Below are 15,701 nucleotides of genomic sequence, written 5' to 3' on the forward strand. Positions count from 1 at the left end.
GACAATATGGCACGGCCACCCAGCCTTAAAAACCCAGAGTGTTAGAGATGTGACGAAGGAAAAGCCACTAGAATTGAAACAGGTATTCAAACAAAAACATGTACACGCTGTTCACAGAAGCATTATTCCCAACAGCCAAAAGGTGCCCCCACCTCCCACCGCTTTGCCTCCATCATCACTGCTCCTGCCCCTACCAGCCTTGTCGCTGTTTTTCACACAGGCCTAAAGCCCTCATCCTGCCTCAGGGCTTTCGTTTCCTCTCCTGGGAGCACTTTCCCCTCAGAGGGCCCATGCTTCACTCCCTTATACCTCCTGCAGGTCTTTGCTAAAATGTCACCTACACAGGAAGGTCTGCCCCAGCTATCCTTAGGCCCCAGCACCACCTGAAACACATTACACTCCATTTACAGAGCTCACTGGCTGCCTCCCTCCCCGTGAGGACAGCAGCTCCATGAGAGGCAGGGTTTCTGCCCAAGATCGCCACTGCTGTATCTCAAGGTCGGAAATACTTGCTGGCCACTGGGAGCGCTCAGCAAATGCCTGTTAACCGAATAAACAGATCCAGGTTGATGTGTGCCAGGTACTATTTGAGTGCTTCGCATGTACTAACTAGTTAGGTTCTCCCTCCTCCTACTGTGGGGTAGCTACCATTCGCATCTCCCTTTTGGAGTTGGGGTAACGTGCCCAATGTCAATGTAAGTGTCAGAGCCAGGATAAGACAAGTCCCTGCCCTTAAATGACTCCGAGTTTACTGAGGCTAACAAAGACGCAGACTACTGGATGCCATCGTAGACACCATTTTGCTTAGGACCAACTGAAAGCCCACAGAAGGGTCGAGGACAACGTCCTACAGGAGGAAGGGATGTTTGAGCCTGTTTTGAGGGATATGGAGGAGTTGGGGCAGGATGCGTTGGAGCAATAGCTCACGGCAGACAAAAAGCTCAGGCAAGCAGGGGCTTGCTGCCTTGAGGAACAGTATAACACCCTGTGCTAAAACCATGGGATGCCAGAGACACACAAGCAGCTGGTAAGTATGGGAAAAGCATTCTTAGCCATTGGGAAATGCAAATCAAAACTACGAGGGAGGAAGTTCCCTTCGTGGCTCAGCAGTTAAAGAACCCAACCAGGATCCATGAGGAGGTGGGTTCGATCCCTGGCCTGGCTTAGTGGGTTAAGGACCCCGTGTTGTTGTGGTTGTGGCGCAGGCCAGTGGATACAGCTCTGATTCGATCCCTAGCCTGGGAACTTCCATATGCCATGAGATACCAGTTCACTGGTGCCACTAGGACAACGAGAAAAAAGATGGACAATGTCAAGTGTCGGTGAGGATGTGGAGGAACTGGAACCCTCATTCATCGCTAGTGGGAATGTAAGATGGGGCAGCTGCTTTGGAAAACAGTCTGGCAGTTCCTAGAGAGGTTAAGCCTAGCGTTCTCCTACAATCCAGCAATTCCAAGCAATTGAATTTCTGGCTTCTAAGAGCAATGAAAACATATGTCCATACGAAAACTAGTACACATGTATTCTAAAACAGGCAAAGAGGAGAAACAGCCCAGAAGTCCATCAATCGATGAATGGACAAAATGCAGTCCAGCCATACAATGGACTGTCAGTCAGCTTTAATAAGGAATATAGTATTGAAATGTGCTACAAAATGGATGAATCTAAAAAAACACACACAAAGGACCACCTATCGTATGACTGCATTCATATGAAATGTCCAGAGTAAGCAAAGCTATAGAGACAGAAAGTAGGTTAGTGGCTGCCTGGGGACGAGGGAATGGGGAGTGACTAATAGGCACGGGTTTCTTTTTAAGAGGATGAAGATGTTCAAAAATTAGATTCTGCTGCTAGGTACACAACTCTGAACTAAAAACCACTGGATTGCACACTTTAATAAATGGATGTGAACTATGAGGTATTTCAATAAAGCCATCAGACAAACCCAGCAAGCATGAGCTACCAGGGAGAGGTGAGAGGGCAGAGACAGGTGGGGGCCGCGCAGAGCTGCTTTCTAGTCAGGATCACACTCTCTTCTAGGGACGAGCAAGCTGGTTGAGAACAGGCTGGGGGAGAAGATGGAGGCCATCGGGGGCTCCAGGGGAAAGGTGCTTTGGCATGGACACACTCCCAACACAAGGCTCGGCGAGGGTCTGAAACACCAGGGCCAAGGGACTTTACGAGATGAGCAGGTGGATGTGGCTGTGTGTGTGTGTAGACAGAACATCTGTGCTCCCTCCCAGCCTCTCTCCTGTAAGACCTAGGGGAGAGGCAGTGGTGTCAGTCGGGGTGGGTGTCGGGGATGGAGGTGTGGGGCAGAGGCAGTTGCTATGGAGACGGCTTCTCTGGGAACCAGATGAAAACCACCAGGGGTGGGGGGCAGGGTGGCTCTGAGTCTGAGATCAGAACCAACCACAGCCCCAACCTGCTCCTGGGGAGCACGCACCACACGAACACTCCTTTCTGGACACAAGTGCGGGGCCCTGTTCGGAGGGCTTTTCCTGTACTCACTGCAACCCAAAGGGGTGGGAACTCTAGGCCTCCCATTTAACAGATGAGCAAACTGAAGCCACAGGAACTTAGATAACTTGCCCAAAGTCACACAGGCAGTCAGGACTGACAAGGCTGTCTGACCCCAGAGCTGAGCTCTCCAATGTGACCTGTTCGACCACCCCCCTGGCGCCTGCCACGTCCAGCTCCTTCCTGTTCTCGAATGACATCCCGTCGCCATCACCTTCCAGACTAGTTTCACTCTCACATCCACTTCGGTGCTATCTGCTCCCCCACCCCCAAGGGGAGACTCCGGGCAGTGGCTTGGAGTGAAGAGGGGGCCCCAGCTGCTCTTTCCTGCCTCTCCACCCCCATGGGAACCCGTTCCTGCTCTGGGAGGGAGCAGGAGGAAGGCAAAGGGCTCTAGAACAAACCTAAGAGGTCTGAGGTCCAGGGGCCCTGTTGGCCGCTGACCCCCAACGCTCTCCAAGGGACCCCTGGGCGTGTGAGGTTCCCCTGCCTCTGCCTCAAGCCTCTCTCTGGCTCCACTCAGTTCCCCGACTGGCCACCCCAGTGGGTGTGGCTGGGTTCGTTCAGGCCCTGCGACTTTCCCCAGCAGTACAGAGCATCCAAGGCCCACCTCAGGGCAGGGGTACAAGCCGCGCTGCAGGTGCCCCTGTGGGCCCTGCCTTGGCTCTCCACCTCCGTCTCCCACCAGGCAGGAGGAGCGGGTCTGCTGTGAGAAAGGGCAGGGCACCCCTGACAGCCAGGCCCTGGTGCTCTCCTGCTTGGCACAATGTCGCAGAACAGACACCAGGCAAGGCCACTCTGGCTGCAACAGATTACGACACGTCTCAACACAGACAAAAACACAAACATTGTCCAAGGCACAAAAATGACCAAACGTCACCCTCCTGGCTCAGAGCTGACAGCTGCTGCTTAACTAAGCACGGCATCGTCCCCACTGATAAGGATGCTGGTTGTAGGCTTGGCCCTGTTTCCTGCCAGCCTCCGATCCAGAGCAAAACCTCGCTTCCCCAACCCAGCCCAGCCCCTAGAAGTCCTCTGACAATCCCTGTACTAAGGTGGCCCCCTGACTGCAATAAGCAAGAAACCCACACTGTTTAACCACGTGTATTGGGAGTGGCTTCCAGCTGGGGGCTGACCAAGGACAGAAGGGGTAAAAAGCCCCCAGCCCCCAGACAATCCCTAGACTTCCCCTTCCCTGCTGCCCAGCTGCCCACAGACACCGCCCTCCCCAGCTCTACAGAGGACCAGGCAGTCTGGGTGAGGCCCGAATCCTCAGTGACTTCGGGCAGAGGACGGCGGATCCGGGCGGGGGGATCACTGCATGTAGTCAGGGAGGGCCCTCGGCCCCAGCCTCACCACGATCTCTGAATGACTCACCAGCCTTTTAAGACGTGGATCACGCAGAAAGGCTGGTTACTAACCTCTCCTGTAAAATCTGAAGCTCTGCGCCACCAGGCCGGCACTGCTGCCCAGCACACAGGGCAACCCCAGGCAACGCCTGTGCCTGTGGAGACAGGTGTCGTTCTAGGCCTTTCCACAGGTGACCTCACCACTGCCTCTTCTGCTATTTCCTGTGCTCTACTGATGCAGCCCACAGGGGCACGGTGTCCCGCCGAAGGCCACACAATGGTAAGCGATGGTGTCCCGAGCTCCCGGACACTATGTTGCCAACCACCTTCAGCCTGTCCAGTCCTTCTGTAGCCAGCGCTGAGGGCATGGGAGAGAGGGGAATCCCAGGGGTGGCGCCAGCCTTCACCTCCCAGACAAGGAGACGTGGCTCCAAGAAGGGTGGGGTGCTAGGATGGATAATGGCTCCCAAACACGCCCCCACCCTCGCCCTCAGAAGCCATGATCACGCTACCCCACGAGGCAGAAGGGGCTCTGCGGATGTGATGAAATCAAGGATCTTCAGACGGAGAGCTCCACTGGGCTATCTGGGTGTGCCCTACAGCGATCACAAGGGTCTTTCTAAGAGGGAGGGAAAGGTCAAGGGAGGAAACAGGACATGTGAGGATGGAAGCAGAGGCAGAAATGATTCGAGGAAGGGGCCCCTAGCCAAGGAATGCAGGCAGCCTCCAGAAACTGGAAAAGGCGAAGACACAGATTCTCCACTAGAGCCTCTAGAAGGACCCCTTTGAGATTTCTGTCTCCAGTAGAGGGAGTAAATGTGTGTCGTTTCAAGCCACTAAGTTTGTGGCAAGTTGTTACAGCGGCCACAGGAAACGAGTAGAGAAGCTGAGCATGGAGGGCGCTGGAGTGGGTGGGGCCTGAGCAGCCTCTGAGAGCGGGGGCTGCTTCTGCTGAGGGACATGTAGCAGGAGCGAGGGCAGGAAAAGGGCTCTGGAGGACTCTGAGCCACAGGCCACGTGGCTGACCTGTGCTCTGTGTGCCTGGCCCCTGCACTGCCCTTTCCCCAAACGAACTGGCCTTGGCCTTCCCGCCCTTGTTTGCCAAGACACCCACTCCCAACCCCTGCCCTCCAGGCCTTCATGACCTAGAAACTTGCCCTAGTGCCTCTTCAGGGCCCACAGTATTGAATTCCCCAGTTTCAGTGCTGGAACAATTCATTTAAAAGGGAACTGGGGCGTTCCTGTTGTGGCACAGAGGAAACGAAGCCAACTAGGAACCATGAGGTTGCGGGTTCGGTCCCTGCTCAGTGGGTTAAGGATCTAGTGTTGCTGTGAGCTGTGGTGTAGGTTGCAGATGTGGCTCAGATCTGGCGTTGCTGTGGCTGTGGCATAGGCCGGCGGCTACAGCTCTGATTCGACCTCTAGCAAAAAAAAAAAAAAAAAAAAAAGGGAACCTGAGTTGCCATCATGCCTCAGTGGCTAACGAACCTAACTAGCATTCATGAGGACAGCAGTTTGATCCTTGGCCTCACTCAGTGGGTTGAGGATCTGGCGTTGCTGTAAGCTGTGGTGTGGGTCGCAGACGTGGCTTGGATCCTGAGTTGCTGTGGCTCTGGCATAGGCTGGGGGCTACAGCTCTGATTGGACTCCTAGCCCTGGGACCCTTCATATGATGTGGGAGTGCCCCCCCCCAAAAAAGAAGAAAGAAAAAATAAAAGTGAATTGATGCCCACAGGGCTGGGGGGACCAATTCTTGGGAATAAGGGAAGTTCTGACTTCTCCGTTAATTGCTCAGGGAAACTGACGTATGCAGACATCTGCCTACGCTGTGAAAGCAGAACACGGTAGAGAGGGAATAGGAAGAGAAACAAACATGCTGACCATGAGCTCCGAGTAGTGCTGGGCTTTCCCTACATCACCTCACGTAATTCTCCTAATACCTAAGCCTTAGAGAGAAATCATTATTGCTCGTAATTAACCTAGGAACTTTACATACATTTACCTATTTCATCTGCACAATAACCCCAATGAAGTGAGTCATCTTATCTTCAATTTATGGACGAGCAAACAGAGTCACAGAAACCACTTGCCAAAGGTCACAGAAGTGGTGCTGTTGGGATGTGAAGCTAGCAGGCTGGCTCTGGAGTCCACGCTCTGAGCCACTTTTCAGAAGGCAGTGGTCCAGGCAGAGTAAGGGCCAAGACCAGGTGGTGTGAGCTCAGGGCTGGAACCTGAATCCATCTGACGGAATCCTGGTGTCCCTCTCATCATGCCAGGCTGTCACCTTGGCAGGGAAGCCAGGAAAGGGTTCTGCAGTAGTGCAGGTGAGGACGGCCTCCTCTGGGCAGGGGCAGGTCACAATCAATAGAATTTGGCAATTGTGAACCACAGCAAACCTGGAGTGAAGGTCCAGGCGTGGTGGCCTCCAGGCAGGCTATGTCCTGAGCTGGGGGTCAGGGACCCCACACATCTGAGAGGAGACAGGCTCCCTCCGGGGCCTGCAGGGCGGTGGCAGCTGTACCGTGGAGGCCCGGGCTGTAAGCAGCAGTGTGACTGGACACAGGTCCTCTCACCTCTCAAGGCCTCAGTCTTGCCTGCTGCCAGACAAGCAGGTCAGCCTCTGTGAGCTGAGCCCATTCTTGGCATCGGGCCTGATTCTCAGGGTCCTGCACAGGGAGCTCTCCTTCCCCCCTCCCTGGCCCCCTCCCCTGCTCTGCTGGGGCCTCTGCCAGATCCTCAGCTCCAGGGCTCCAGTTGCCAGGTGTGCAGGGGGGCCCCCAGGGAATCCCCCCACTCCCCCTCCCCATCAAAGAGCCAGGGTGATGCAACCTGCCTGCAATAACCGCCTCACTCCCCAACCTAGCTCCTCCGCACTGAAAAAGAGTCCCCAGCAGCTCCACCCATGCTCCCAGCCCCAGCTGAGGAGTTGGAGGGCCTGGGGTACTGGACCCTTGGAGGTGTCTGGGAAGTAGGGGTGGGGGAGGCATCTGAGTCCTGGAGGGGCCATGGATCCAGATCAGGGCCAGGCATGGGGAGAGGGCTCAGGGCGCCAAGACCCGGGCTTACCGGCACCACTGACGACCCACTGCCCATAAACTCGAATATGCTGGGGAACTAAGTGCCCGCTGGCACCCGCTCAGCAGAAGGGACTCAGGCTGCTTGGGTAGGGCAGTTGGCATCAGGACTTAACTCTGTGGGAGCCAGCAGCTGGAGCGAGAGAAAGGCACAAGGGGCCGGGAGCAGGGACCAGGGGCTTCTCAGTCAGCATACACCACAAGCAACTGGCAACATGACTCCCATACCCAGTTAAGTTCGTCTGCAGTTGTTAAAAAGCATTCTACCTGGCCGTCCTCAAAACCCCATAATCTCCACCTACGAGCAAAACCAAATGGAGAGACAGTCCGTAGAGCACCCAACCCATACTCTTCAAGACCATCGAGATCCTGAGACAAGGCAAGTCTGAAAAAGCCTCCGCAGACAGACCAGAGGCAGCCAAGGAGACGCGACCACTAAGTGTAACGTGGCATCCTGGGGGGATCCTGGAACAGAGGAGGGGCGTTGGGGAACAAGTGGCCAAATCCGAGGACCAGGTGGAGTTGAGGCGATAGAAAGGGGCTGATGTTGACTCCAGTGTTGTGACAAGTGCGCCATGGCAATGTAAAGGCACCGACTTCTACTCCTCTGCACGGCCTTCACAGCTTTTCTATAAATCTACAATTATTCCAAAATAAAAAGTTTATTCAAAGAAAAATACTCTGCCTAGTCCACCCGTCATGACCTAGAAGGTCTTTTCAAGAGAAGAGTGGGGGGACTGTGCCCCCTCGTTGCCAACAGCCTGCCCAAGAGTCGACCCTAATCCTACCTGCTATGGCTCAAGTACCTACACTGAGGAGGGCAAGGAGAAGGAGGTCCTTACTTCTCACTTAAAAGGCCTTTGAAAGCACTACGGCTTAGCAATGGAGAAAACATATCCACCTCCGTAACAACAGAAACCGCTTATGTAGCACCTGATGTGTGCCAGGAACTAGGCTATGAGCAGGTGGCCTGGATTTACTCATTTAAATATCAGACAACACTAAGAAGGAGGCACTACGGACAGCCACTTACATCTGTATGTTTCTAGTCACTAAACTCCACATTTTATCCTGGCACTATTTTTTTTTTTTTTTTTTGGTTGCGCCCACAAAACTTCCCGACCAGGGACCAAACCCTCACCAAGTAATAACCAGAGCCACAGAGGTAACACCAGATCCCCAACCTGCTAGGCCACCAGAGGACTTCTGTTCTGGCACTATTAATGGAAACCGAGGCACAGCGAAACTGCCAGGAAGCTAATAAGTGGGGTATAGTCAGGGTGTGAATCCAACAACTTGCCTCCAGAGTCTGTGCTCTTAACTACTACTCCATGCCGCCTAGGTAATAATGTGGCCCCAAAGGACAAGTGCTCAAATACTGGCACAGTGGACAGGAAGTACTCTAAGGGAACGGGGTCAGATCCCAAAAAGGGCTTCCTGTAGGAAGAGCAGCCTGTACTGGGTATGTAATATATCAAATGATCAGTATAATTAACACTGCTGTATGTTACATATCAAAGTTATTAAGAGAATAAACCCAGAGTTCCCTTTGTGACTCAGTGGTTAACGAACCAGACTAGGATCCATGAAGATGCAGGTTCGATCCATGGCCCTGCTCAGTGGATTAAGGATCTGGTGTTGCTGTGAGCTGTGATGCAGGTCACAGATGTGGCTGGGATCCTGCATAGCTATGGCTGTGGCTGTGGCGTAGGCTGACAGCTGTAGCTCCATTTCAACCCCTAGCCTGGGAACTTCCATATGCCTCAGATGTGGCCCTAAAAAGCAAAAAAAAAAAAAAAAAAAAAAAAGAGAGAGAGAGAGAGAGAGAATAAACCCTTCCATATGTCATACCTTTGGCTCGGATCTGATTCCTGGCCTGTGAACTCATATGCCATGGAGTTGCCAAAGAAAAAAAGAAATATGTATTTTTTCTAAGTATCTATTTATTTACTTTTTTGGGTCTTTTTCGGGGCTGCACCTAAGGCATATGGAGGTTCCAGGCTAGGGGTCGAATCGGAGCTACAGGTGCCGGCTTACGCCACAGCAGCACCAGATCCAAGCCACATCTGCGACCTACACTACCGCTCATGGCAACGCTGGATCCTTATCCCAGTGAGCAAGACCAGGGATTGAACATGCATCCTCATGGATGCTAGTCAGATTCGTTTCCGCTGCACCACAATGGGAACTCCCTATTTCTATATCTTTAATTTCACATCTACAGGAAATGATAAATGTTCACTAAACTTATGGGTAATCAAATTGTTATACTGTACACCTTAAATTTATAAAGTTTAATTATATCTTGAGTAAAACTGGAAAAAAAAAAAGCACATGCACATGGAACAAAACAAAAGAGGCCCATGTATCATTCCAGGTAACTCAAGATCTGGGTCTCCCACCTTTGGATCTTGACTCAGTCTCATAACCACCACCAAAGTCCTGAAAAGTTGTACTCCAGGTGTAACGTCTAGATGTGGATGAATGGGGGAGGAGAGGGGCTTGCAGCAAAGACCCTCGTCTACGGGGTCTGGTGGAAGGCCCTGTGTAATGGGAGGGACTGGCCAGGAAGCCCCATCTCTTTCAGCAAATGGAACTACAGATCTCCCTAAGTCTGGCAAAGGTGGAAAACTGATCTGGGGGTGAGGGTGGGGTGCACGGAGGTAGAAAACCATTTGAAAGGACGTCTAGGTGAGGGGCAGGGACAGAAGAATGAACCAACGGGCCTGAAAGGCGTGCTAAGGATAAGGGCTAAGGGGAAGCCAGCAGGGGATGGACACGAGAGTCTGGGCAATGATGCCTTGCTCCCGGCAGCAGGATGGGGCTGAGCGTCCATCGTTTGAAATGGGGGAGGGCAGGGATGCTAGAGCGAAGGAGACACAAGAATGATCTATTAGCAGGTGTTGGATGGTCGAGTCTGGGGCTCTGGCCAGGGGAGTTGGAAGGGGTGAGACTGGTCCCCAGAGGTCCTTGTTATGGATAATAAAAGCGGTTGGACCAGGCATGAAGGAGGGCTGGTTTCACAGACACCGACTGCACGGATTTTCACAAACGACCCCACTAGGAAGAGGTGATTATTCTCATTTTACAGGTAGTTCCCTATCTACGAGGCTAGAGAATTTAAATTATTTGCCCAAGGCCACCCGCGCCCGTCTGCGATTTGAATGGAGCGCGGTCTGTGACTCAAACCAGATCCTAAGCCACAACAAGGGTTCTCAGAGTGCCGTGGCAGTTGAAGAGATCAGCACGTGGCTGGCCGGAAATTCGTGAAGCAAGAGAAAGGAAAGGAGAAATGAACTCGTGCAGGGATCGGGGAAGAGGTGAGGCTGAACCACCAGAATGAGAGGGAACAGAAAGCCGGACCCCGGATCAGAAGGAGAAAGGGGCCCCACCCGAGTGGGGGTGGTCCAGGGGGTCGGGAGCAAAGCAGGGCCAGATCCTCAGGTCAGAGGAAGGGGAGGGCTGAACGCCCTGGTCGGAAGTGGGGGACAGTCCCCGGGATCCCCGAGGGCTGGAGGCCAAGCCCGCCTCCCGGTTGGGGCAGCGCGGGGCGGGGCGCGGAAGGATCCGGGCACGCCGTGCTGCGCCGCCCCCGGTATATCTGTCCCCAGTCCCCCGGGCCGCCTCATTCCCCATCCTCAGATCACAATCTCTCCTCACAGTACCGCGACACCTCCTCCGCCCGCGTAGCTCCAGCCATGGCTCTGTAGCCGCGACCCCTCTGTGCCCCCGGCCAGTCGCCGTGCTCACCGCGCCTGCGCTCTCCGCTCCTGCCGTCTTTCTTCAGCTGAGGCCACCGCCGCCTCTTCTTTCCGCAGCCATGGAGTGAGTAACCGCTCGCTCGCCCCTCCCTCTCCAACCGTCTTTCCCGCCCTTTCCAAGCTCGCGGCCCTCACCACCGGGCTCGGGGGGGTGGGGAGACAAGAGTGAGGAATCACGGTCGCGCAGGCGCAGAAGAGACAAGACGCTCCGTTTGCGCGCTGCGGAGCATGCGCACTCAGCTGATGGGGGGAGGGTGCGTTCTTCCAGACAATGTTGGCGTTTAAAGACGACCACATGCGTTTGCGCCTGCGCACTAGCTCCCAGAGAGGGTGGGTTTCCCCCCTCCTCCCCGCTCTGATTGAGTCTGTCAATCAGCGATTGCTCAGATCCACCGGCGCTTGTATCTCGGAGCAAAGGGCTGACGAGCAGCAGCCGCACGTGCGCAGCACTGATCCCGAGGAGGGCGGAGCCTTGCGGGGGCAATAGGACAGCTCTGGGGCTGGAGCCTGCGCTTTGGCCCTCGGCGAGACAGCCGTGTACGGGGGTGGGGGGAGGGGGAGTCGGGAGCTGTTCTCATCCCGCCCCCCTCCACCCTCCGCCTCCCTCCAGTTTGCTCAGGCGTAAAAGCACGTCTTCCCTCCCTTTCTTTCAAGCAACTACGGGGGCGGGGGCGGGGGGGAGAAGGCGGGGCTTAGAAACGACCAGTTAAGGGACGGGAGCTAGGATAAGAGACGTCGCGGAGGGTGGGGCGGGGGCGGGGGTACCCTTTGGGAGAAGGGGCGTGGCTAAGCGCACCGTGCGCTGAGGGGGTGGGGTTTATATTGAGAAAGAGGCGGGGCCTCTGGGAATCGTCGGGGAGGGTGGAGCTAATAAACCAGGGGGCAGGGCTTGGGGGGACGGGAGACCACTGCAAAATTCGAAGGGAAGAATGGGATTTGAATGGAGGATTTTGATGAAGGGGCGGGGCAGCGGGATTCCCCTGGGAACAGATTCACAGCAGGAATCTAGGGACAGGGTGGGGCCTAAAGGATATGTTTTAGGGCAAGAGGTGTGGCTGGAAGAAAATTCCCCTGGGATTGAGGTTTTTGTGTTTTTTTTTTTTTTTTTTTTCCATGAGAGATAGTATTATGGGGTGGGTGGGAGGGTCTTAAGGTAATTCCCCTGGGACACCATTATGTTTCAATATTGGAAGGATTGGGTCTAGGGAATTCTGAGGAAAAGTAAGTCGGGGCCTAAAGAAAATTCCCTTGGGAATGGGTGGGGTCCCCATTTGAGGAAAGAAAGGGCAGATGTAGAATTCCCAAAAGGTAAGGAATCCTGGGGACCTGAGGGGGTATCGCTTGGTTTCCCCATGGCCTTGGCCGTTGGCGAGGCTGGCCCCTAACCCACTCACTTTTGTCTCCCACTCGTAGGTCCTCCACTCTCGCCTTGGTGCCCGTCTTCGCCCAGCTGAGTAATCTCCAGAGCCTCCTGCCAGCTGTTGGTGCAGCCTCCTTCATTGCCATCTGTGCCCCGCACCCGAGCTGCAGCCATGTCACTCCTGGCGACCCTGGGGCTGGAGCTGGACAGGACCCTGCTCCCAGCTAGCGGGCTGGGCTGGCTCGTAGACTATGGGAAACTCCCCCTGGCCCCTGCCCCCCTGGGCCCCTATGAGGTCCTTGGGGGAGCCCTGGAGGGCGGGCTTCCAGGGGGGGGAGAGCCCCTGGCAGGTAAGGGTAGGCAAAGAATGGAGGTGGAGTCATGGAGTGAGCTGGGGTCAGGGGGCAGGGGAGAAGAAGAATTCATTCATTCGTGTATTTATTCCTTCAATAAATATTTCCTGAGCACCTATAATATGTCAGGCACTGTTAGGTGCTGGGGATACAGCTGGGAACAAGACCGACGTGGTGCCTACCCTTTTGGCGCTCACACTCTACTGGGGACAGACAAGAGACAAATGACGATGTGTGGGGATAAGCAGGAAACAGTAGCTGAGCTCAAAAGCGACAGCGAGGACTAGTTTACAGTGGGGAGCTGGGACACCCTTTCCAAGGCAGTAACATTTTGGCTGAGGCTTAAAAAATGGTACGGGAGTTCCCGTCGTGGCGCAGTGGTTAACGAATCCGACTAGGAACCATGAGGTTGCGGGTTCGATCCCTGCCCTTGCTCAGAGGGTTAACGATCCGGCGTTGCCGTGAGCTGTGGTGTAGGTTGCAGACGCGGCTCGGATCCCGCGTTGCTGTGGCTCTGGCGTAGGCCGGTGGCTACAGCTCCGATTCAACCCCTAGCCTGGGAACCTCCATATGCCGCGGGAGCGGCCCAAGAAATAGCAACAATAACAACAACAACAAAGACAAAAGACCAAAAAAAAAAAAAAAATGGTACGGAATGAGCCATGAAAAGACAGGGGGAGGAGTGCCCATTGTGGCGCAGTAGAAACGAATCCGACTAGGAACCATGAGGTTTCGGGTTTGATCACTGGCCTCGCAAAGTGGGTCAAGGATCTGGAGTTGCTGTGGCTGTGGTGTAGGCCAGTGGCTACAGCTCTGATCCGACCCCCAGCCTGGGAACCTCCATATGCTGCAGGTGCAGCCCTAAAAAGACGATAATAATTAAAGATGAAATCAGGTGTGTTTATGTGTGATCTAGTTTGCCATTTGAGAATGAACTAGAGGGAAAATCAAGAAACCGCAGGTGCAGAGTGAGGGTGTTGGAGGAGTTCCCTTCGTGGCTCAGCAGTTAACCTGCCTGTCTAGTATCCATGAGGATGCGGGTTCCATCCCTGGCCTCACTCAGTGAATTAAGGATCCGGCGTTGCTGTGAGCTATGGTGTAGGTTGCAGACACGACTTGGATCCTGCATTGCTGTGGCTGTGGTGTAGGCCGGTGGCTACAGCTCCAATTCGATCCCTACCCTGGGAACCTCCACATGCTGCAAGTGGGGCCCTAAAAAGCAAACCAAACAAACAAAAGGCTTGAAATGGTTGACTGTTTCGTTGAGTGGGTCGTGGTTGGTTGGCTTATTCATTGATTGCTTAGTTAATAGGTTGATTGGTCTGTGGATTAGCAGTTGGTTGACTCAGTTGATTGGCTGGTTAGCTGTTTGGTTGATGGGTTGGGTAGTTGGCTAGTCTCTTGGTTTATTCATTGGTTGGTTGACTGATTGACTGGTTGCTGGTTTTACCGAATGAATGGGGTGAATGAGGCGGACAGGGGTGAGACCTGGCTGGCTGAAGGACTGGGAACTCAAGGAACTTTCTGTCCCTCTCCAATCCTCCAGGTGACGGCTTCTCTGACTGGATGACCGAGCGGGTGGACTTTACAGCCCTTCTCCCTCTGGAGCCCCCCTTGCCCTCGGGTGCCCTCTCCGCAACTTCCCCACCTGCCCCCGACCTGGAAGCTATGGCCTCCCTCCTCAAGAAGGAGTTGGAACAGATGGAAGACTTCTTCCTCGATGCCCCACTGCTCCCACCAACCTCCCCACCGCCGCCACCGCCAGCACCAGCACCCTCCCTCCCTCTCCCCCTCCCCACCTTTGACCTCCCCCAGCCCCCTGCCCTGGACACCCTCGACTTGCTGGCCATCTATTGCCGCAGTGAGGCCGGGCCGGGGGACTCGGGCTTGGCGCCCCTGCCCGCCCCCCAGCAGCCCCCTCCTCCTCCTCCTCTGCCTCCGCCTCCAGCCTCTCGCCCGGCCCCCTACCCGAATCCTGCCACCCCCCGAGGGGACCGCAAGCAAAAGAAGAGAGACCAGAACAAGTCCGCAGCTCTGAGGTACCGCCAGCGGAAGCGTGCAGAGGGCGAGGCCCTGGAGGGCGAGTGCCAGGGGCTGGAGGCGCGGAACCGGGAGCTGAGGGAGAGGGCGGAGTCGGTGGAGCGGGAGATCCAGTATGTCAAGGATCTGCTCATCGAAGTGTACAAGGCGCGAAGCCAGAGGACCCGGCACAGCTAGGGCCTCCGGGCGGTAGGGGGCGCTGCTCGTCAGCTCCGGCTCCCTCCTCTTTCGGGGCTGGGCTGGGAGGGCCTCTCCGTCATCCCCGGCTTCCCCCTCTCCCCAGGTACCCTGGCCGACCCCTCCTCCCTCTCCAGGATCGCACACTGTTTGGCCTTAGTCAGTACCTACCCCCTTCAAGTACCAGCTGGAGGACCTGAGGCCCCAGGGGAATGCAGGGAGCAGGGCAGAGCTTGCAAATCCGGTCTCAAGCCGGGAAGGGAAGCCAGGAAGCTCTGCAGAGGGGGCTCTGGAGACAAAGTCAGGGAGGGTTTTCAGAAACGTGCCCATAGAATATGAGCAAAACAAGCCGAGTGACCTTGGGGAACTACACTGGGGGGAGTGGAGCCAAAGGGTGGCCAAGCCGGCAGGGCAGGTGGAGGCGCGGGCCCTTGGGGCGGCGGGCAGGGCGGGGAATGGCCGTGATTGGTGATGGGGTGTTCATTTTAGCTCTGGGAGGACATCAGTGTTTTGTGCGGTGTTGGGGAAGGGGCTGCATCTAGGGGCGGGAGGGCAGGGTGGGGACTGATCCTTTTCGGGGGGTGGATTATGAGTGGAAATAAAATGAATTTCCTCGGGTTGCATGTCTTGTCTTTGAGAGGAGAGCTTGGGGGGACAGTCCTAGACCACAGACAAGGATAATAATAGAAAATACAATACTTGCAGTCAAGCTCAGGCACTTGGCACATGGCCCAGGTGAGACTGGCTGAACTGGTAAACTTCCGTTTGGGTTTGTTACATACTGAGAGAAAGAATAGCCAGAGGTACAGGCTCCCCATCGTCCTTGTCATCAAAAAGGGTGACAGTAAAACAAAAGGGTCTGGATAAGGTGGCCTCATTCTCTGACCTCCTGTCCTATCAAGCTACCTTGTCATCCCACTTCCCCATATCGCTTGCTCGCTCGCTCTCTTTTTTTTCTCTTTGGCCCCGTCAACACCTGGTCAGGGATCAAACCCATGCCACAGCTGCGACCCAAGCCACTACAGTGACACTCTAGAAGAAAAAACTCCTTTGGGAGTTCCCTGGTG

At 55.0% G+C, this 15,701-nt stretch overlaps 3 protein-coding genes across 15 annotated transcripts in view; 1 reads left to right on the top strand and 2 right to left on the bottom strand.

Annotated features, from left to right (window-relative positions):
* Positions 1-10,871, bottom strand: part of IL4I1 (interleukin 4 induced 1) — a 39,355-nt gene extending 28,484 nt beyond the window's left edge. For 10 of the 11 annotated variants that reach the window (XM_003481897.5, XM_084961596.1, XM_021094764.2 and 7 more), the window contains exon 1: positions 10,694-10,871. The gene's annotated coding sequence lies outside the window, so the exon portion shown is untranslated. The remainder of the gene's footprint in view (positions 1-10,693) is intronic. The other variant, XM_084961600.1, reaches the window with a different exon arrangement.
* Positions 1-10,871, bottom strand: part of NUP62 (nucleoporin 62) — a 26,008-nt gene extending 15,137 nt beyond the window's left edge. For 2 of the 3 annotated variants that reach the window (XM_084961620.1, XM_084961618.1), the window contains exon 1: positions 10,694-10,871. The gene's annotated coding sequence lies outside the window, so the exon portion shown is untranslated. Of the gene's footprint in view, positions 1-10,608 lie in introns of all 3 variants that reach the window. The other variant, XM_084961619.1, reaches the window with a different exon arrangement.
* Positions 10,571-15,252, top strand: ATF5 (activating transcription factor 5). Its single transcript, XM_013998679.3, has 3 exons — positions 10,571-10,768; positions 12,118-12,414; positions 13,964-15,252. Exons 2-3 carry the CDS (start codon positions 12,237-12,239, stop codon positions 14,632-14,634), a joined length of 849 nt encoding a protein of 282 aa, XP_013854133.1. The 5' UTR covers positions 10,571-10,768; positions 12,118-12,236; the 3' UTR covers positions 14,635-15,252.
* The last annotated feature ends 449 nt before the right edge of the window (positions 15,253-15,701 follow it).

The sequence above is a fragment of the Sus scrofa genome, chromosome 6, assembly GCF_054392235.1.
Source record: "Sus scrofa isolate SSC_HxYL_T2T_F1_AM1 chromosome 6, Sscrofa_HxYL_maternal_Yorkshire_Landrace_v2.0, whole genome shotgun sequence".
NCBI lineage: Eukaryota > Metazoa > Chordata > Mammalia > Artiodactyla > Suidae > Sus > Sus scrofa.